At 44.9% G+C, this 22378-nt stretch overlaps 1 protein-coding gene across 1 annotated transcript; it reads left to right on the top strand.

Annotated features, from left to right (window-relative positions):
- Positions 1-1448: 1448 nt before the first annotated feature.
- Positions 1449-19549, top strand: CSRP2 (cysteine and glycine rich protein 2). Its single transcript, XM_058568742.1, has 6 exons — positions 1449-1521; positions 11282-11394; positions 14525-14693; positions 17741-17870; positions 18567-18660; positions 19244-19549. The coding sequence occupies exons 2-6, from the start codon at positions 11283-11285 to the stop codon at positions 19318-19320; spliced, it is 582 nt and encodes a 193-aa protein (XP_058424725.1). The 5' UTR covers positions 1449-1521; position 11282; the 3' UTR covers positions 19321-19549.
- Positions 19550-22378: the final 2829 nt, after the last annotated feature.

Consider the following 22378-nt stretch of genomic DNA (forward strand, 5'->3'; position numbering starts at 1 on the left):
GAGTCGTCACTTTCACATTAGCTGATATCATGAAAATACCGATTGCCCATATTTAGAAAAGCTCACAGCAGGCAGGAATACTTCCAGACTCCTGCCACATATCAAGAGATGTCAATCACCACTATGTGTTTTTGCACAGTGCTTGGTGGACAGAGAATAAGGCTGCTGCTATAATGAGTTTATCCTGGATTGGCCCCAGCACATAAAATAAAACAATAATAATATTATAAGCCAGTTCTGTACTTTGTCATGCAGATCTATACCAGGGCAGTGACTCTCAACCAATGCCCTCCGCCCCCTCCCCGAGAGGGCATTTGGCAGTGTATGGAGAAGTTTTTGATCCTTACAACGCGGAGGGACGGGTGCTCCTGGCCTCCAGCGGGCAGAGGCATCCTGTAATGGACAGAACACGCGCCCACACCAACAATCACCCAGCCCAAAATGTCAATAGCGTCGGGGTGGAGAAGCCCCGGACCAGAGGAGGCCACTGCATTTGTGGCCTGAGGGGTGGCTTTGGTTACCGCCGTTTTGAGCGCTCCACTCTCCCAAATATCAATTCTCGGGGATCAGCGCTTCTGGCACAGAGGTCATCAGAAGGCCTAGAATGTGAACCAACATCTAAAACAATGAATCATCCTGTAGCTCAGGTCTTAGGTTCCCTCGGTTGTCACTCGCGTCCCTGGGCTTTTCTGACATCAACAAACCGAAACGCAGGGCCCTTTGGCGCCCAGTCTGTGGCTAGGTGTAGGTTCCTTCCCCCGCAGCAGCGTGTGCAGCCGTGCCCTTGTGGTGGGAAAAGCAAAACACTCGGAGAAGGAGGCGTTTTCGTAACGTCATTTATTTAGTCTAGATGAGAAATTTTGCTCTTTAAGAACAGGAAGGTTGCGGATTCCCAGAAGCTGGAAATCGGACCACAGAACATTTGTCCACTGGGGAAGTGAACCACGTTGAGTTTACTTACACGGATAAGGCACGGGGGAAGGTAGTGGAAACCCCCGATTGGGCCGGTTTTCTACTGCTGGAGCCTCCTCGACCTTGGACTGTGCCCCCTGAAGGAGACGCAGCGCCCGCGGTGGGGAGAGTGCGTGGCAGGCGGCGGGGTCTGCGTCCCCGGCCCGGCCCTCTGCAGGGGGAGGAAGTCTGCTTTTCTAACTCCTAATCACTCCTGGAAACGGCCCGGCCCGTTGGGCGGGAGAGGGGTGACGCCGGCGGGAGCGGGCCGGGACGTGGGAAGATGCCGGCGGGCGGGAAGCAGCAGGAAGAGGCGGGATTCCTGCCTTTTGTCTCCCGGTCCTCAGCCCTGAGCCGAGCGGCGGGCAACCCTCCTGCCGACGCCCCGGCCCTGCGTGCGTGCCCAAGAATCCGCCGGGGCGCCGGGGCGGGGGCGGGGCCACACAGGCCACGCCCACCGGGCGTCTTTAAAAGGCGAGGCGCTCGCTCCGCCGCGGTCTCCTGACTCGGCCCCCCCTCCGGCTTGGCCTCGTTCGTCCTCCGGCAGTGCGTGGTCCTGCTCCCACTCGAGTGAGTAGCGGCTGTGAGGGCGTCTCCGCCGACCCCGGGGGGCAGGTCCCACGGCCTCCCGCGGTCATCACGCTGCCGCCGGCGCCCTCCCATCCCCCTGACATCCCCGTCGCGGTCCCCATGTGGCCCCCGGCCAACCTCCTCACTCCCCGGCCTCCCACCTCCCTCCGCACACCTGCGCGGCTCCCGGCGGCCGCCCCGGGCCCGCCTCGGATCCCAGGGCCGGGGGCCAGTGAAGTAACCGTGCGTGCCCTCCATACCGTTTCTCCGGGAGAGGCGGGTCGAGTGTCGCGGTGCTGCTCACCCGCCTTGTAGTCGCCGTGGGCCCCTCACCCCGCGCCGGTCCTCTCCCCGCGGAGGGAGGGCGGGATCCGAGTCTGGGGTCTCTTCTGCTCCGATGTGGCGGTGCTGGGGCGACCTCCCCGGTGTCTGGTTCGGGGCCCTGGGGCTGAGGTGGGGGCTTCTGCAGCCCGCCCAGCCCAGACCCCTTCCCTGGCTGCGGTACCGATCTCCTGGCACCCCCATTGTCTGGTGGTCTCTGCCCACCAAGCACTGAACCTTAAATGTTGAAGAAACAGCAGTGAAATGTCAGATTGATCACTCCCAGTTTTTTCCGGAACTTTCTACAGTTCAGGTACAAACAGGAAAGCAGGAATGCTTGGTTGTAAAATTCTGCAACAGGTCCTGAAAATCATATCCTGGGTTCCAGAGCTCCACGTAGGCAGCTCCTGGCGGCAAGCGGGTTTCTAAGTCGGTAGACACTCCCCTCTGCCCACTCCCCCAAGCCAGGACATTTGTTGAACGATATTTGTTTAAATGGTTACCCAAAATATTTAGCGTGTTTTATGCAGACAAAGCACATTTTCATTTTATAAATGTTTTCTATTTTGAGTAGTAATTTTTTTAACTCGGGCAGTAGAAATGATCTTAGTTCTTAACTTTTCTAATTAACCTGTTTTAGCTCTACTTATAAAATGCCAAGAATTCAGGTAGGACCACCACAAAGTTGGCTATAATTTGACTCAAATTTTTGGGGAAAGAGATGGGTGACAGATTCTCAAATGGTGAATCTCTCATAATTTCAAAACTACATACCACACTATAACCAATTTTCTGAAGTCCTCTAAGGTCTCCCCCCACTATCCGCTTCACCATTGCTCTCAAGTTGATTGCCACTCATACTTTATCAGTATTTCTCAAGGTTCTTTCTACTCTAGATTCTGGTGTCCTTTGCTCTTTTAGAGTGAAGATGTGTAGATACAGTATCTGCATCCTATGAGTCTTTGAAACTCACAGTGCTTACTTGGGTGCCTTGAACATGGCTGGACCAGAGCTGATATTGGTTAACTGAATGAAAGAATGAGTCAAGTTGCAGTTGTGGAGATCAAAGATTTAATTGGACAAGCAATAGATACATTAGCAGATTTGATCTAAGGTTTCTATCATAAATTTTTAATGAATTCCTCCAAATGTATTCAACAAATATTGATTGATACTGGTATATGCTAACTACTGTGCTGAAAGCAGTACTCATTGGAGGTCTGTCCTGATGAAATTGCCAAATCACTTGGGTTTTGAGGAAATTGTATTTTATACCAAAACAGCAAGAATGAGGAGCTCCTCAATGAATGAGGAGCTTTAGAAGCCTGGGTCTAGCCTCAAGGCTGCCACTGAACAGCTCTGGAGATCTGGGCCTCTAATTTTTCTTCTCTGTCAAAAATTAGGTACATCAGATGAGCTGGGGAGAGCAAGCCCCCTGTGGGAGAGGAGGGATGGCGAGAAGGGCAGGACTGAAGCCAGTGGGGCCCAGATTCACATCCCAGCTCCAGCACCCATTGGTTTGATGACCCTGGGCAAGTTACTTCATCTTGTAAAGTGGGTGTAATAGCATATACCTTGTAGGGTTGTCTTAAGGCCTGTTGATCCTTGTACAAAGCTCAGCGCAGCCTGGGAGAGGTTCCTTGTAATTAGATGCCATTCTATGTTGAATACATGGGGATGTGGCTCTCAGTACAAGCCTCTTCCAGAGAAGCGCTGACTCAGGCGGGGACAGTATCTGCGAGGTCTTCCCTTTGCAGATATTCACGGTTCCCTCAAGGCACTGTATCATTTCCTGGTCCGGTATTTGCATGGCATCCCTTGGGGTCTATTGGGTGGGGATTCCCCAGACTCTCTTGGGGCCTTGATTATCTAGAATGGTGATACTTAACTCTTTTTGTGTTATGGACCCTTACAGCAGTCTGGTGAAGCCTCTGAATCCCTTCTCAAAATGTTTTTAAGTGCATAAAATAAAGTATGTGGTTCTAAGTTCACCAATCCCCAGAATTTCAAGGAGTCTTTGGACGCCGGGTTAAGAACCCTGACTTAGAGGAGTTTTCTCAGATTGGATTGTGGAGGAGCTGGGCACAAGTTCTGATGGTTAAACATCTGAGGTTTTGCTGTCAGCCAAAGAGGAGATATATTGTGACTCATCTGCAAAGAATATCAGGTTTCTAGCTTTTTTGTTTACTATCTCATTGTGCTAACAGTGCTGCTAATTGTCCTTCACTAATAAGAAGAGGACAGAGACCACGTAAGACATTAGGGCCAAATGACTTCCCAGTTCCCTATAGAAAAGGAGGTTTCATGGTGGCTTGACAGTCCTTCCAAAAGAGAAGAGTGAAGAGAGGATTGATCCTCATCAAGCACGCGGCAGGACAGGAAACACCCAGTGTAAAAAGAACCTGTGCCCGGGCCACAGACGTCAGCACTCTGTGCAGTCAGCAGTGGTTTAGTTGTAGTGAGACATCAAATAAACTCAGTATACTTGACTTGAATTTTATTGGTATAAATTTTTAAGTTGAATTGTTAATTTTGTTTTGGTTTCAGTTATGAGCCGCTTGGTATCTCTATGCCTCGGCTTTCCCGCCCATGAAACGGGGATAATGATAATGCCTACCTCAGTTGTTATAAGGAATTAAATACGTTCATATAAGTAAACTACCAAACAGAAGTAAAGCATCCAGTAAGTTTTATGAAAGTATTTGTAATTACTATTACTTATCATGTGGCAGGTACTATTCTAAGTGCTTTATGTATATTGTTTAATCTCATCATTGTTTTATGATATAAATATTATTTCCATTTTTAAAATGAGAAAACTAGCAGATTAAATAACCAACCTAACATCATTTGGCAAATAAACAGTAGTCGTGGCATATAAATCTCAGTCTGACTCCATGTAAAAATCATGTAACCATTAAATTGTTTGAATAACTAAACATCTTGTAGTTTGCACAGACTGGATTGCTATGGCTGATGCTGAAAGTCAGGGTGACCGAGTTTATAGCATAGTTGCGTTCTAATTACAACATGTGATTTGACAGGTAGTATCCAAATCTGTGTCAAGGACTGTGCTCTACTCCAAGTTGAAAACAGAAGTGGTTACAGGATACAGAATTAGTCGTGCGGCTGAGGTGAACATAGGAGAGCTCACTAGATAGAAGGGAGGTTTCTCTCGGTAGTGAGGTTAGACTTGGGTTAGCCGAGAGGACTGGTAGAGAGCTTGTTGGTTGAAAGGAGCAGTTTCAGTATGAGATCGACACATACAGGACACTTACTAACTGCTAGTTGGATGGATGAAGGCTGGGCAGAGAAGGTGTTCTATGCGCAAGTAATTGGGTAACTCAAGGATTGATAATCCTCAGGTGATTTGAATTGTCTCAACGCTTGAGTCAGATGTGGGAGTTCTGGGGATAGCTTGTGGTTCTGGAGTCAAACATAAGTGGCTGAGTCTGGATTTGCGTCTTCGGAGGTCAGTGACAGCACTTCACCTAACTACTGAACTTCTCGTAGCCATTTCCAGGCCCAGGAGTGCTCCTGAAGGAACAGAAAGCCAACATTTGTGGAGTGCAGGCTCTTTGCCAGGTACTTGACAAAGGTGTCTCATTAAATCCTACAACCACCCGATGAGAGAGTGCTCATCCAGTTCCAAGTTATAGCTGAGGAAACTGAGGCTCAGAGGTTAAGTACTGACTTTCAAACTTATATGTGTCTGATTCTAAGTTGCACGCTCTTTCTCGTATACCAGGAATGTCTTAGAGATGGCATGTGCACTGCAATTTCTATGCCAGACATTATTAATCACAATAATCTTAATGCAGAACCTCGACTGAACTCCAGAATTGAGGAACTCACTATCAGTGGATCTATAAGATGAAGCCTTTTTGCCATCCTGTCTGTATAAGTAGACAATGCAGACTTGCCAGAGCCCTTTCTACACACCTCTAGGTCATGGGTTATACTGTATTGCTATTATTTGTTTACATATTTCTACCACCAAAGTGGAATTCCCTGAGAAACAGGCGCCCTTCCTTATAACCCTTTTATCCTCAGCTCCCAACCCAGGCTATGGCTTATAGAATGTTGAATTAATACATTTATATGAGAGCTTCATGAATAGGAAAGCATTGTATAGTGTTTATTAGCTGCCCCTGCCCTAGAAAAATTACTTGAGATAGAGAAATGAAGTCAGGGTTAGCTGGATGAGGGAGGGAGGTAAGTCAGTTGCCCTGATGTAGAGAGATTAGGAGCATAATGAAGGAATGGATATATGAGATGGGCAGAAGAAGATGACTACTCATCACAAAGACTGAACATTGCTAAATGATGATAAAGGCTGCCAGTAATTAGCCCCTACTATACGAATTTTCTCATCTCATTCTCTTAACAACTCTGTAAGAAAGGTACTATTATCTTTATTTTACATATGAGGGAAGTGAGACTGCTGACTCCACAATCCATGCTCTTAATTCACCCTTAGGCTGAGCTGTCTTAAAGGCCAGCTTGAGGATTTGGCTTTGGTAGAAGGAGCCAAATGGACCATGGAGTCAGCTGATCACTGAGACATGATGTCTATCCTTGGCTCAGTGCTATTCACTTAGATAAGGGAAGTAGACTAAGCAAGGTAGCAGAAGAAAAAATTTTTAGAATAGGCATTGAGTAAAGCTTAATTTCCAATTAACTACAGCTCTCAAACTCCAGCCTTGTTAAAATCATTGTAATTGGGGACAGTGCTACCAACTTACATATTCTTTAATAAGTGACCGCTCTGGATGTGGCTCAAGATGAAACTAGAGTATAATAAATTCTCCATCTCAGGAAACTGGATTATAGCCAGGTTCTAGTGTAACAGCAAAGCCCTGTATGTAGTAATAAAATGTCAAAGCTTCTGGAAGCATTTAGAATCTGGGTTTATAGATGGATTCATTCCAAACCTTTGGTATTAGAGCGAATAACGTAAACTGCAAGTGGCGACATGTAGATGCGAAATTCATGGATTCGTCATTCAGATTCTATAAGACGGTCAGTGCAGCATAGGTGGTGTGAGAATGACCCATGTGGTCATCTTGCGCTCTTGTTGATTATCTAGAGGATGAAGTAACGTTACCGCAAGGTGACTCAGATTTAGACAACAGTAATTTTCTTCTAGGGGTAAGTCTGATGAATTTTGGGTGGTTTCTTAGATTGGAGAGAAGCAGCAAAGAGCAATTGCACATAGCTGTTCAGATGTAAACAAAGCTTTTTAATCTAACGCGGTGGATAAATCCTAGTGCTGGAACTCTTTCAGACACTGAAAACCAAGGAACAGGACTAAGAACCAGAAGAAGACTGTGTTTGGCCTCTTTTGTGAGATGTGTGTAAAGTGGGATTTTATTTCTCCTCTTACCATTTTGTAAATTAATGCATGGGACTGGGAAAGGCCTGCAGCCCGGACCGCTCCGTGCAGATGCAGTGCTGTGATTAGTGTCAGCTGTGGCGGAGCACTGCAGCCAGAGGCGTGTAGGAAAACAAAACCTTGCTTTTCTTTATATGCATAGCCATGCCAAGAGTGGCAGAAATGGAAGAGGATCACCTTCCTCCTGAAAAATTCGGGAAATGTCCATAGGGGTTCACCCTGAAAGTGTAAATTTGAAATTCATTTGCTAGACAGTCACCACAAATGGAACTATTTTTCTACTTGCAGGGTGTTTTAGTGTCCCAGAAAAAGGAGGTTTATGAGTGACTAATCAATCAGCTGAGTTTTTTCTTTACCCTGTTTGTTGCTCTGAGCTGTGTTCTCCAGGTGCTGATTTTCTTCCTGGAGTACTGATGGAGGGACAGTATGCAATGCCCCCTCCATCTTCAAGCTGACAGTGACTGGATGGCTGCCAAGGCATTTACTTACCTTGTTTGATCTTCACAATAGCTCTGTGGGGTAGCGAGAGCTACCTTTCCCCATTTTACAGATGAGGAAACTAAGCCCAGGGTTGCAAAACCATTATAATAGTGAAGTTAACCCAGATCTCTGTAAACCAATCTTCCTTCCTTCCTTCTTCCTTCCTTCCTTCTTCCTTCCTTCCAGACATACAAACTAGAGAATAATATAAGGAACACCAAAATACCCACTCCAGCTTAAAAAATAAAACATAAATCCAGCTGAAGCTTGCGGAGGATGCTCTTTCTATTACACTGTTTGCCTGGACCACAGAGAGGGTTATTCAGAAACTTGTAGGAAAGCCTTTAAACTGGATGGAACTTTAAAAAAGTTAATGACTTGGAAATTTTACTTAGAATCCAAAAAATGTGACAAAGAGAAATAGGACAGTGCTACCTTTGTCTTGATAAGCATAAGATCGACTTGGGAATTGTACAAACAGGTTGAAAAAGGAAGGATTCTTTAAAACAATAGAAATGAAATATTTTGATATGTGCCAAGTACTCTGGTAGATGGTGTGGAGAATACAGAGATGTGGTCCCCACCTTCAAGGGGAAGAAGCTTATAACATAGTAAGCTGAATGTTGTAGAACTTTGATAGGTATTTCCTGAAAAGAGAACACATTCACATTTGGCTGTGTGTCATGTACAATAGAAGTGAAACTTGACTTACAAGAAGTGAATTCAAGTAACCCTGATAAGGAAAGGGAAGATATTCTCCCCTTTTTAAAAGTCCAAGCTGCTCTTTAATAGAGAACAGCAGCAAGTGATAAGTTTTTTAAAAATGTATTTTTAAAGTTATTCAAAGACGACCTGTTCAAAGTTAGTCTTGATAGAAATCTGGCTCCTTATTGGTGATTGCTACACAGTAAATATGTGTGAAAATGTAAGATACCAGGTTGATGGTAAACAGTACATTTTCTAATATAATGAGAAATGCCTCAGCAATAACAGAATACTTTAAAAGCCAGCTGGGCTATTGATGCTCGGGATCCAGTTTGAAGTAATTGTGATGTCATTACCTACAGGCTGGGATTTGGGTTTTGGTGTCCTCAGGAATCATGAAGTACTTCCAGCTGATGTCTGTGGCATCCATGAGCATTCCAGAACACGGGTCACTCTGGAGCCGTGGGGCAAGGTCACTATCACTAATTGCACTCCAACTCAAGCCAGTGCCGGCTGCCGGAGCCAAGGCTGCGAGTCAGGTTTTACATTCGCGCTCGTTTCACTGTGGATTGAAACGGAAGCACCTGTCTCCAGGGAAGGAATGAGCGATTTCTGCAACACTGAAGGAGAGCTTGCGGATATATTCCGTGGTTGCTGGATGCCTATACAGATGCCTTCATGGTAGCCTGGGAACATTCTGGACCCTTGGAATTACTTTGTTCCTGTCTGAATAAGGGAAGTAGGCTTTTTGCAAGTTGAGACTGACAGGTTAGTGACAACTCGTCATATCAGCCAGGTCTCTTTGTGTATGTGTGTTTGTTGTTTCAAGGAACAGGAGCTCCATCTCCAAATGACTTAAAAAGGGCACTTAATTGGCTCACATAACTGAAGAGGACACAATAAGATGAAGCACGGCTGAAAAGCGTCTAAACCTCTCTCTCCATCTCGCCGTTTCCTCTGTGCTGGCTTCATTCTTAGGTTCTGTTCCTGTAGTGGCTGGACAGCTGCTAGCAACTCCAGCCCTACATTCTCACAGTTCTACACCAAAGCCCCGGGTCATGTGCCCATTCCTAAACCAGTCACTATGGCAGAAGGGGGACGTGGGGATCTGACTGCCATGATGAGGCACATGCTCAGCTCTGCAGTTGAAGGTAGTCAATACCATATATATCAGTGCTTTTCAAACTGCCTCTTATTTTTGTTTTAATTTCCAAGTACAGACATTCTTTGTCTCTGCTCTGTTCAACAAGATGAGCCCACTGATCATGCTCTTGATTGTTGTGGCATAAAATTGCATTAAAAGTTTCTACATGCTTACCTGATTTTTGTCTCGAATTGGTAACAAGCATGGTGGACCATCCACAGGAGACCACATTTTAATAAGTATTTTGCTAAACCACATGGACCAAGAAACAGATGGTTGTTTCTCTGGAAGAAAATCTGGGGGAAGTATTACCAGAAGAGGGCAAGAGAACGCCCTGTGCCAGAACAAGGCCCACCACAATGATTAATTCTGTAAATCTTGCTTTTGAAAAGACCTCGTCTCAGTGTTCAAGAAATGGTTGGGTTTGGATCATCTTAATGGTGTAGGATGGGAATTGACAAGCCCCTTTTTAGTTTAAGGATTGAGGATTCTTCAGTCTCTTGCTAGCAGCCCTCCTTTTCCCTTCTTTCTTAGCCAGGCTTGAGTTAGCAAGGAGGTCTCAGCTTTCTTAACCAGCTATTTCCTGGAGAGGCAGTCGGCTCGTCTGAGGAGACTGACAGGCAAGGGCTGCAGGTACCCCTCACAGAAGGGAAGTCTGAAAATAAAGTGAGGAGAAAAGGCACACTTTCACTGTGTTTCCAGAAACCGGGCAGACATAACATGCTGTCCTTGCAGGACAGTGTTCTGCCCTGGCTGAGGCACCTTGAGTATGTTGGCCATTCAGAAGCAGGCATTTTGAACTGGGTCCCGGTGAGCCAATTCATTGAGAAGGGAGATTAGAACACGCTGGGCCCACATGCTGGCAGGAGAGCCTGGGATTCTAACATCAGCTCCACCGCATCAGGCCACTTGCCCAGAGCTTATTCTGACGTACTCAACAAGCAGTTCACTTCCCCGGGAAGGGAACTTGGTAGCATACTCTCTATGGACTGACAGGCCCGTCAAAGGGGAAAACGACGACTGGCTGGACGAGAGGACCTTGGGATGAGTGAAGCACAGAAACTGACGTCGTCGGCATCTGGATAGTGTTTGTTGTGGTTACAGCACAGCTCCATGCACACACTTGTACGAGTCGCAGACACAACTGCTTCCGCTCTACCTCGCGTAACCTCAGCAGACAGACATAACCCTGTTCTTGCACGGCAGCACAACACTGTCTTCCTCCCTAGAGTGTCCCAGAGCTTTCACATGTTAAGTGTTAAGAATGTGGTGGTGGTACAGTGAATTAAACGTGGAATAGGAACCTCCACCTGGGTGTAAGTTCCTCAGCTGAGTTTAGAAACCACTCATTGAGACGGGGGGTGGGGGCCGCGTGCGCCTTCCCTCCCCACGCTCCTTTCTTGACTCCTGGGGCTTCTGGTGGCAGAGTTTGTTTTGTGCCTGGCGATCTGTACTGTTCTATTGAATGCAGGTCCTTTGTCTTGTAGGAAAAAAAATGTGGGTATGACAAGCCAGAGTTTCCTAATGAAAGAGCTGTAATTTGGGAGACGAGATGAGGTGATTTTGGAGGAACGCAAGCCTTTTAAAGATGTGGTTAGAGCGGTTCATAAAGAAACAAAATCTGCAGCTGTCCCCTGGGTTTCAACAGCCTCTGGGGAGCTTGTAAGACATCTCGTGTGGTATGGGGCATTCTAACGAATCCTTTCTTCCTTCAGAATGCCCGTCTGGGGAGGTGGAAACAAGTGTGGGGCCTGTGGGAGGACCGTGTACCATGCGGAGGAGGTGCAGTGTGATGGGAGGAGCTTCCACCGCTGCTGCTTTCTGTGCAGTAAGTATCTCCCTGCGCTCGAGCTTGGATGGAATTTATGTGTGAGCAGCTTCAGTTTACCTATTTAAGGAAAACACGGTGGTGTTGTTAACAAAGATTGTTTTAGAAGCACAAGTGGTTTTTGCCCGTCTGTCCTCCTAGACATTATAAGTGCTGGGTGTAGCAGCCAGGACAGCAGGGCTGACCCGGAATACCTGGCCTTCCTGTGTCCCCACAGCTGCAGCCTCCATTTGGCCTTGACTGCACTTATTTGGTATCACATGCGTCTCCCCTGCTTCCCTAAGGGCTCGGTGTCCTTTATAGCCTGGCATCCACGACGTATGGGCCTGGCTTTCGCTTCTGAACAAACGGTTGCTCCTCCTCCGCCCCAGCTTTCTCTTTCTGGCTGGGCTCCTTCTCTTTGACATCTACTTGCTTGTTTCTTACCACACTATTAGTTGAAATTCAAATGTCTAGAAGCTCAGTTTCTCTAGAAGCTCAAATATGTCTTCTCTGGTAGTGAATAATCAGAGTTATTTCTGGTTACTGATATCCTAAATTTGAGGGAAAGGAACTTAGGATATGAAAATCTCATAGAGCAAGTTGGGAATTACTATTGTTTGTAGAGGGAAAATGATCAGAATGTCTGATATAGACAGGAAGTAGGACATAAAACAGTACGTGGCGATATGCTCGATAAATACCAATAATGAGAGAAACAGAACAAGAGATGAGCCCCTCTCCACTCACATTCCCTCTGACGACAGTTCAGTTTTAAAACAGGAGAGTAGCCGCTTCAGAAAGTTCTTCATTAATCATCATCCTCTGATTCAGACGACAGAATATTCTTTCATAAAGGGTTTGTCAGATGAGGAACCCCTATATGTGCAGAGAGTGGCCGTACCTGAGTACCGGACAGTGAAAATGACCGTTAGAAACTGCATCCTTTAAAAACAAATTAGGTCAGGGCCGGCCCTGTGGCTTAGCGGTTAAGAGCTCGCGCTCCACTGCTGGCGGCCCGGGTTCGGATGCCGGGTGCGCACCGACGCACCGCTTCTCCGGCCATGCTGAGGCCGTGTCCCACATACAGCAGCTAGAAGGATGTGCAGCTATGACATACAACTATCTACTGGGGCTTTGGGGGAAAAAATAAATCAAAAAATAAAAACAAATTAGGTCACACTAAGGAATAGTCTCCAGAAAACACTTCTCTCTCAAATTTTAGTTGTCCTTTTCCCTCTGGGCCCCGGCCTTCAAGGGTCTGGGCTTTTCTGTAGTGTAACTGCTTTGCAGACAACCAGAAACAGGCAACAGAAAGTCACAGTTACAGAGAATAAAAATACAACAGAGGAATGTTTGCTGTGTGTGCCTCCAGACTCGCTGCCACTTCTCAGATTTGGTTTAACCATTTCTTCTCTTAGAAGTTACTTTTCTTTTTTTTTAGGAATCTATTTTCCAGCAGGTTTGTAACCAAGAGAGTATGTGAACAAAGAGGAAACGCAAATACTTTAGAAATTGTTCTGAGTTTCATCTAGGTGAAGCCATGCTGGCTACACTCTAATAAAGTCAGCGTTTACTAAATGTCAAGTTCTTCCTAATATTTGTCTCTGCTGACTAAAGCCTTGTGCAGATGTAATTCCGAGCAGTTTGCAAACCTAGGAGACTTACTACAGAGAATACGGATGAGGACTGGGGCAGGGGGGTGGTTATATAGCAAAATTTTCATATACTTAAACTTGCTTTGGTTAATAGATGAGTTTTCAAAAGTTTTTATATTTATTTATATTTATTCTGCCTGCTAAGGGTGTTTGTTCTTCAGCGGTGTGTGGTTTTAGGGTAACTGTGTCTGAAGTAGATGTATGTCACTACTGAGCCTCGATAGCAAGGTCTAGAGTACAGGATGCCAGACTGTTCTACCAGATAATAGAAACTTCATAATTTACCTCTGTTTTAAACAAGCCAGCCAGCCGCCTTTCCCTGCCCTTCTTCTCTCTTTCTATCCTTCCTCCTTTTGTTTCTCCCTTCTCTTTTAAATAAGGGGGGAATCTCCTTTTCTATTACACTCATCATGGATTTCCAGCTGCCCAATTATGCACCAGTGAGCTCCCTCAAAATTTCTTTTTTTCTCAAGCTTAATTGAAGTTTTAGAAAGTTAAATAATGTCTGGATAGAACATGATGACATTTGGCAGTTTTATGAAGTGCGACACATGGAAATGTCTTGTGGCAAGAAATCCATCAAGAATGAATGTGTTCTCCTTTGGGACAGAAGAGAAGACATATGCAGACTGTAAATCACTTGCTATTTTCAGGTGTACTCACTACTGCTGGAGAAGCCAGGGCGAGATGAGAGAATAATACTTTATCCTTTAGACTAGTGATGAAAACGCGAATTCTGAATATAAAACTGTTTTTATCCCAGAGGGTCCTTTTTGGGGCGGGGCTACAGAGGCAGCTCCCCCAAGGCGCACTCGGCCCCCTTTATTCTTTCTTAGATTATGATCTAACAAAACCTGGATGAAGAGGGGCTGGCCCAGTGGCGCAAGCAGTTAAGTGCGCGCGCTCCGCTGCGGTGGCCCAGGGTTCGACGGTTCGGATCCCAGGCGCGCACCGACGCACTGCTTGGCAAGCCATGCTGTGGTGGCGTCCCATATAAAGTGGAGGAAGATGGGCACAGATGTTAGCCCAGGGCCGTCTTCCTCAGCAAAAAACAGAGGAGGACTGGCAGATGTTAGCACAGGGCTGATCTCCTCACACACACACACACAAAACCTTGGATGAAGAGGCTGAAAAGGTTGTGTTGAGGGTTGGGAGCAAAGTGTTCCCTTTGTTCATGTCATTATAGCCATCTCTGAAACTTCTCTCCCTCCTGCCAGAGAGGCAACTCATAGGAACTGTGTGAGGCTTCAGGACGTTAACATTCGGATATATTTCTGAAACAACCGTCATATCCATGGAGGAAGGCAAATCGTCCTCCAGTGTGGCTGCCCCATCCAGATGCTGTCCCGTGACTTTTGGGAAGCCACAGAATAAGCAAGGGGTGTCAGAGAGCCCGTGCCTTTACCATTTGTGGACCACGTGTCAGTGCCACCATTGTTCTAAGGAAAAAGACCCCCTCCACACATTTTTAAAGTCTGACTTTCCCCCCTCAGTGGTATGCAGGAAAAATTTAGACAGCACCACAGTGGCAATTCATGATGAAGAGATCTACTGCAAATCCTGCTATGGGAAGAAGTACGGGCCCAAAGGCTACGGTTACGGCCAGGGCGCGGGCACGCTCAACATGGACCGGGGCGAGAGGCTGGGCATCAAGCCGGAGAGGTGAGTGAGGACTGGGTGCTACCTGAGCGATGAGTTATAACAGTTCGTGTTGCTTGGGGAACAGGAGTCTAGGAGTTTCCGGATTTATAGCTTAAATTAAGTAAATGACTCTGATTTTCTGGTGTAACTAGCGACTATTTTTTAAGCTTGAAATACTGACACTTTTGGACCTGACACAGTTCTTACTGATTTTTCCAGTGATTCCTAATCCTGGGTTTAGAGCATTCTAGGGTGTATCCAGGTGTCATGATGTTCTCAAAAGAGATTTAAATTAACTTCCGTTTCACAGCGCTTTGGAGACTGGTGTCATGAAATCTAACGATAAAGCAGTGTGGTGTCTGAATCATGAGATGCATTTCTCATGAGCAATTAAGTGGTCAATGAGAATTCCTCAGTCACTCCTTCCACGTAAGAATATTTCCTCACCAAGAAATTGCTTTTCTCTAACTTAAAAATTGAAATGATTTCCTGTTTTTGATTCTTTGAAAGATTAGTATTAAATTTTAAAAGTTTCAGGACCAAAGCAGCAAAGTGTGAAATTTGCTAAACTTCTCTTAGTAGTTCATGTCCAGGCCATATAATTTCTTCATTTGGAATTTCCTCTTAATTTCTGTTTTTGACCCAGTCATTCCCCCATTTGAACTTCACATTTTTCATATCCATTTTATATTGAAGAGGCCAAAATTGGTATAATGCTCCAAGAAGATGGCCCTTCCTTGGACAAGACCATTAGTCACGCCCTGCTGTGGGCTGCACAGCATGCAGCGTTAACACCTGTTCACTTATGGAATACTCACAACCCTGCAAGGTGGGGTTTCCCGTCTTACTCAGGACACTTTGAGACCATGAGAATTCAGTGATTTGCCTAAAATCATACTGCTAGTTAATGTAAAGCCTGGAACTTAACCTAGTGTAACCCCAGAGCTTGCACTCTTAAACATGATGCATGTGGTATGCCTGAAATAATAATTATTGCGTGCCTCTTGTCTGCTGACCGTTTGTGTTCATTATGTATGACCCTCACAGTAACTGTCAGCATTTAGATACTTTGTCCCTATTGTACAGATAGGACACTAAGGCTCAGGTCACACAGGTGAGTGGTGGCAGAGCCAGCATTGGAACTGATGTCCAGCTGGCTCCCAAGCTTGTGCTCTTTCCATGGCAGGGGGCCACCTCTCTGTTCTTTGGGTTTTCCTGCCTGGTTCCAAGCCCTGGTGCCTGTGCACCAGTCATACAGGGCCAGCCCACGCCCGGGGCGTGCCGCCACCTGCAGCGCCCGGCTGCCCTTTGTCTTTGTTAGAGTTCATTATTCTTGCCCTGCTCTCCTTTTCCAACTTGTTAAAATCCATCCTTGTTTCCCAAGATCTCACTGGGAATAAGATCTCTTTTCTCCTGCTTCTCCACCCCCTCCAATAATTGGTGAGCCCTCTGTGCTGGCCTGTCTCGATCTCTGCCTTTAACTCTTCCCCTTCTTACCCTGGCCACGTGCTGCCCATCCTTCAGGACCAGGGAGAGGGACTTCCTTTTCCAAGAAGCCTTTCTGAATGACTCTGAACTCTGGGAGCACCTGTGGTCTGCACCACGCAGTGGCACGAGGTAACTGTAACAGTTACGGAGACCAAACGTCTTCCGAAGGGTCTCCTGGAGAGGCAGCTCTGAGTGGGCAGGGGCCTCCATTGAGGCAGACCTGCATTGTTCACTAATTTAGCAGTCTCGAGCCCTTCAGCGAGTTACTTAACTTCTGAGCCCCCATTTCTTTGTCTGTAATCTGAGGTAACAATTATCGATACCCTGTGAAGTTGTTAGAAGGCAGGTCAGCGAGAATCTGTGTGAAGTTCTTGTTAACATGATTGGCAGATTTGGAAATTTTTCTCGGGAAACTCATAACTGCAAGTGTTGGATATCATTGTGAATAGCATTTAAAGATCACTTTTGAAAGTAAGTATATACAGTAGGTTGTGGAGATTTTTTTTTTAATATGCCTACATTAGGGACAATTAGAGAAACCAATACTGTGAATTAGTACTTGAATTGATATTTGTTTCTTAGAATAAAATTTCTAGTGGCCGCACCAAATATGATTCATCAAATGCCTTATGTTCAATAGCTTGGGTGGAAGTGTAGAAAACTTAAATGATGAAAAAGTGGCTACAGTGGAGATGAAGCTATTGAAGATGGATGTGCAGAGTCTGAATAAATTGTTTTTATGAAAAGGCAGTATTTCTAAATTAACATTTTATTATAAATGTGTATGTAACTTATTTAATAGAACTTGGAAGAAACCTATTTTACCAACAGGAAAAGCTAACACAGCTACCACTGGCTGAGTGCTAACTGCTGTTGTTATATCTTATCTGCTCTGCTAACTTACAAGGTTCTAAAAGGGTCTTTAAATCTTCTCAGAGCCTAGAATGGTGTTCTACATAGTAGGTGCACCTACATGTTGAATGGAAAAAATTACAGAGTGAGGAAAATATGGTTCACTGGGTGACCTGTAAATAGTGACAGAAATACCACTCTACCCAGAGAAGTAAAGATAGATCACAGAGTAATAGGCAGAGTTTCTAAGATATTTTCCCATGAAGAAATTTATTGTTTCCCATATTTAAGATATATTAAGAAATTAAGTATCTGTAAAACATGCTTAACTTCCTTATAGACTACTTAAGTCAGCTGACCTATTTGCAGAACTTTTAACTGCTTAAGTTAACAATGATTCTTCAATCTCATGTGAAGTACAAGGCTAGATGTGATTCTAGTGGTAGTAATACTATGAATCTGGGGTAAAAATATGTGCTATGGTAGGTTATTATAAAGCACAGAATAATTGTTTAGCGGAGAGCCTAGCACTGGAGAGTAAATGAATTTTGATGAGGTTAGACTCAGGGACAGGTATTTAAGTTTGGGGCCTTGTGTGTCTGTCTAACAATAACGAGCCCATAAACAGGTTAAAGTGGTAACTGACTAGCATCTGAGATCATGCCTGCCTTGTGACTTATGAGGGCCCTTTGGAGAATCTTGCCTAATTTTTCCCCCCTTTCCACAAGTGTTCAACCTCACAGGCCTACGACAAATCCAAACACTTCTAAATTTGCTCAGAAATATGGAGGTGCTGAGAAGTGCTCCCGATGTGGGGACTCTGTGTATGCTGCCGAGAAGATCATTGGAGCTGGAAAGGTACAGTGCTGTTTGGAATTAATGACAGCAAATGACTACTCTCCACCCCCTTTCTCCTCCACTAACCCCTCCTCATCCCACTCAGGCACTCGGTCTTATAAATAAATGCCTTGAATTAAACATTTTTTTAAATAGAATTTCCATCTGAATCATTAATTTTTTGAAGTGATGCCCTTATTTGACAAATCATATCTATGTTTAAAAGAAACTTGTTTTCATAAGGGGCTGCTCCTAAAGGTTGTTAACTAAAAAGGCCAGACTCTTAACAAATTTGAACTCTGCAGGTTTATTCAGTGTAGTGAAGAAAAGCGGTGAACCAGTGTCAGGACACCTAATGCTAATTCAGTGTGTGGATTTGGGAAAGTTCCATAACCACTTCACCTCTTTGAGCTGCAGTGTTCTCAGTCATAAAGGACGCAGCCTTCAGCACACGGGGCTTGCCGTGAGGTCTGAGACTGCTCTTAGGGAAACAGCCCTTCCATGGTACAACTCCTAGCCCATGTCTTCTGTGAATGAAGTTCAAACTCAGCCCTTTTGTGGGTGACCAAGAATGTAGGTACTAGGAGGTCCATGAACCACAGCAGTCAGGAGCTTGCTTTGGTGGGATCTTTCTGAGCCCCTTCTTGCCACAGCATCAGCATCTAAATTGTACGCCAGGAAACCGGCCTCTCAAACTTACTCCTGTGTCCCTTCCAGCCATGGCACAAAAACTGTTTCCGATGTGCCAAGTGTGGGAAGAGTCTTGAATCAACAACTCTGACTGAGAAAGAAGGTGAAATCTATTGTAAAGGTAAAATTAATTTCAGTTATTGCTAGCCATATGAATATCCCACACTGGCTATTGGTTAGAACAAAACTGTACTCTGCAAATGGGTGGAAAGAGGGAGAGTGTCTCTGGCTATTTGAAAAGAAAAGATCTAGAGATGCTTACAGATGACGGAAAGACAGAACAATTTTAGATGATACAATTAAGTTCTTGATCATTTAAACCTCCCCTACAAATAAAAACAAACAAAAAACCTCACCACAAATAGTCTTCTTTCCACTTCATGTTTTCAGCAAGGCCTGTGAGGATGTGCTTTATATACCTGAGTAGATAAGGTGGTAGACAATTGTATAACTTGCCTGGCCCGATTACCATGCTGGTAACTCAGTGGGACCGCGACTGAACACCATGGAACCAGGATGCTTGTACATGGCCTTTGCAGCTTTAAGATATTTACAACCTAGCACATCTTACATCTTAAATAAGTTGAACTTTTTCTGGCATAGCCAACAGTTTTTTAATTTATGGGGATCTGTTGTTGTGTGGGTCTTAAGCAATGCTAGTGAAGCTGAATGGACTTGCACTAACTCTCCCTTTTCTTTTGTAGGGTGCTATGCAAAGAACTTTGGGCCCAAGGGATTTGGCTACGGCCAAGGAGCTGGAGCCCTTGTTCATGCTCAGTAAAGGTGTGACCCCAGAACCAAGGTCACACACTGAGAATCACTACATAATCTAGGCACAGATGATCTAACACTAAACTACTGTGAAATTCTCCCAGCACTTATGTACTGTATATTGCCCTGTACTCGAATAGGCTGGCTGACTAGTAGGAAGAGCACTGTATCCTTTTGCTTTATTCATCAGCATTTTCAAGAACCACTTCTTTTACATTTTAAATAAAATTTCAGCTTGATTTGGGTGTTCAGTGTTTTTCAATTAACCTTTCAGAGGAGCTGCTCTGATTTCACTTACCTGTGTGTTATTAGTTAAAGAGAGTCCACCCCATTATACAGTTGGCTCACTAGGTTAATGTTTGCATTACAGCTGTTGGAAAAGATCTCTCTTTTTAAGTTGACAAGTGTAACTCAAGAGTGAGGGTTGCTAGGCAACAGGCCTCACCATTTGGGCTCCCAGAGCTGGCATTCAGCAGGGCAACACCTCCTGCCTGCCTGCCATCCTCTAGCTTGCTGGTTACTTTCTCTCTTTTGGAGCAGTCTTCTAAAGCATGGCTCCTAGACAATGTGCATTACATGCATCTGGCAGCATTGAAAGGCAGATTCCTAGGCCCCATTCAGCCCCACAGAAGCAGAATCTCTAGAGGTGGGGCACACTGTTAAACCAAACACTTAAAAATTCTTTTATCTATACCTACAGATCATTACAGACAGCTACCTACAGAACACTGTAGAATCGGAGGCTTAGTGTGATTTTTTTTAGACTCCCCACTCTAATCTGATAGATGGTGATTTACTAAGTCCTGGAAACTGGGGAGCTTTTGTCACATTTCACTTCTGTATAAGTAAGTAGCAAAGAATGTTGCACTGTCCTGGCACATTCAGCTGGCTCAGGTAGAAAAGGAGCATTAGACTGTATAAGGAATATTTTCATTATTCCCCCATAAACTTTTAGTTCTTTACCAAAGACGCAATCCAACCCTTTATTTTCAGGGGTAGGGTGTGAAACTGGCCTGTCTTAATCTTTTCCAAAGTCTAGTTCAACATACTATATTGCTTATTTTGAAAAGCTAAAGGGGGTGTGTTATGTATGACATCAAAGAAATAAGCAGGAACTCAGTGGGAAGCAGTTGAGTGAGGGTGTACTGAGTGAAAGAATTCATGCTTCCATCCTAGCCTTGAGCTCTTCACGTATGCCATAAGGCACGCCAGTTCCACTGTGGGAGACCAGGGGGCCTTTTTGTTAAGCAAGCTGGGGAAGTTACTCATCAATAAAGAGACAGGTTGAATTGAAGAGTTATGGAGTAACTTCTAATTCTATATGTGGTAGTTTTAAAACATGCCCACAAGTTCTTTGACATTCCCATGAATAAAGGCCAACCTTGGTGACTCATTTTTAACAGAATGTGATGGACAATGCTAGGTTAGAAAAGACAATAGAGCTTTTTGCCTGCCTCTTTCTCTTGGGATGCTTACTCTTGGAACTCAACTGCTCCATTGTGAAAAAGCCCATACAACATGAGGAGGCCACATGTAGGTAATACAGGCACAGCCTCAGCTGAGATTTCACCCGTCAGCCAGTATCAACCATCAGACATGTGAGTGAGCCTTCAGATTATTCCAGTCCCAGTTTTTGAACCATCCCAGCTGACACCAAGTGGAGCAGAGGGAGCTATTTCTGTTGAGTCCTGACCAAATTGCAGGTCTGTGAAAAAAATATAATTTTAAGCCACTAAATTCTTGGGTGCTTTGTTAGGCAGCTATAGGTAACCAGAATGTTACATATATTAATAACTTCCCCACACAGAACCAACATTTCCCACACCAACTATGTTCCCCAAATTGTGCTGGAGATGCTAGTAGACATCTGGGAGGAAAATGCTCTAAATGAAGTTGCCAGGTGCCTGATTGATTTCTGCCTGATAAACCATGTAGACATCCATTCAAAATGAAAATTATCCTTAAATTGGGAGCCATGGCACAACAGCTACTCCAAAACCATAAACTTAGCTTCCAGTGGTTCTAGGAGTGGAAAAGGGAATTTAGCTTTGGGCAGACCCTGTTCTGGGAGGAATCACTTTCATCATTTGGATCTAAGTCGATAAGGTAGCCCCAAAGTAATCCAAATGTGATACTGAAGTGCTGCATGGTAAATATTTTTATTTTAAAAATTACCCATTTGGGATATTTTCAGCCCCTTGTGGTTGGTTGGTATATTCATAGAGGACTGCTAGCAACTCTAGTTCCAGAAAGTCTTCATGATGAGTTAAGTGTAGGGAGTGTTGCAGCCATTGATCTGTATATATATCCCTGTAGATTCACAGCGCACACGCATATGGAAGGACTTGAGATCCTTGAGAAGTCTGTTTTAACTTGAAGAAAGCCTTACACTGAATTAGTTGTCCATGGAACCACTAACATCTTAAGGAACACTGGGAAATGTCAGGACTACTGGTTCTCAAACTTTTTGATCTTAGGACCCCTTTACAATTCTTAAAGTACTGAGGACCCGAAAGAGCTTTTATTTATGACAGTTATATCTACCAATATTTCCTATATTAGAAATTAAAAAATTTTTTAAATGTATTAACTCAGACTTCCACTTACAGCCAAGTTGAAATAGCAGGGACCAGATTTACCCTCACTTGAAACAACCAAAAACGGACAAATTACATGAAAAAACATGGTTTTCAGGCCACTGGACAAGAGGCAACAAAGCAGTTATGGGGAAAATGAGATCCCTCTTAGGATGAGCAGAGCTTACTGCTCGAGAGTTTCCAGTCCATGGTGCAAGGAGGGAGGACACAGGTGGAGCTGGAGGGCACCCCGAGTGGAGGAGACAGAGTTGAGTCCAGAGGGACCAAGGTGGCAAGAGTTGGAGGGGCTGGAGGGAGCTGCACAAAGAACTCCAGAAATACGCAGAGCACTGCTCAACCCCCACCTTGCACGTCTTCAGCTGAGTTCTGACAGCACATGGGTGTGAGGTAACCAGGGCGTGGACAAAGCCCCCTGAGAGACCTAGAGGGAAGAGTGTCTGGGACAGAGCCAGGAACAGGGCCTCTTCCCAC

The sequence above is a fragment of the Diceros bicornis genome, chromosome 25 (assembly GCF_020826845.1).
Source record: "Diceros bicornis minor isolate mBicDic1 chromosome 25, mDicBic1.mat.cur, whole genome shotgun sequence".
Lineage (NCBI taxonomy): Eukaryota > Metazoa > Chordata > Mammalia > Perissodactyla > Rhinocerotidae > Diceros > Diceros bicornis.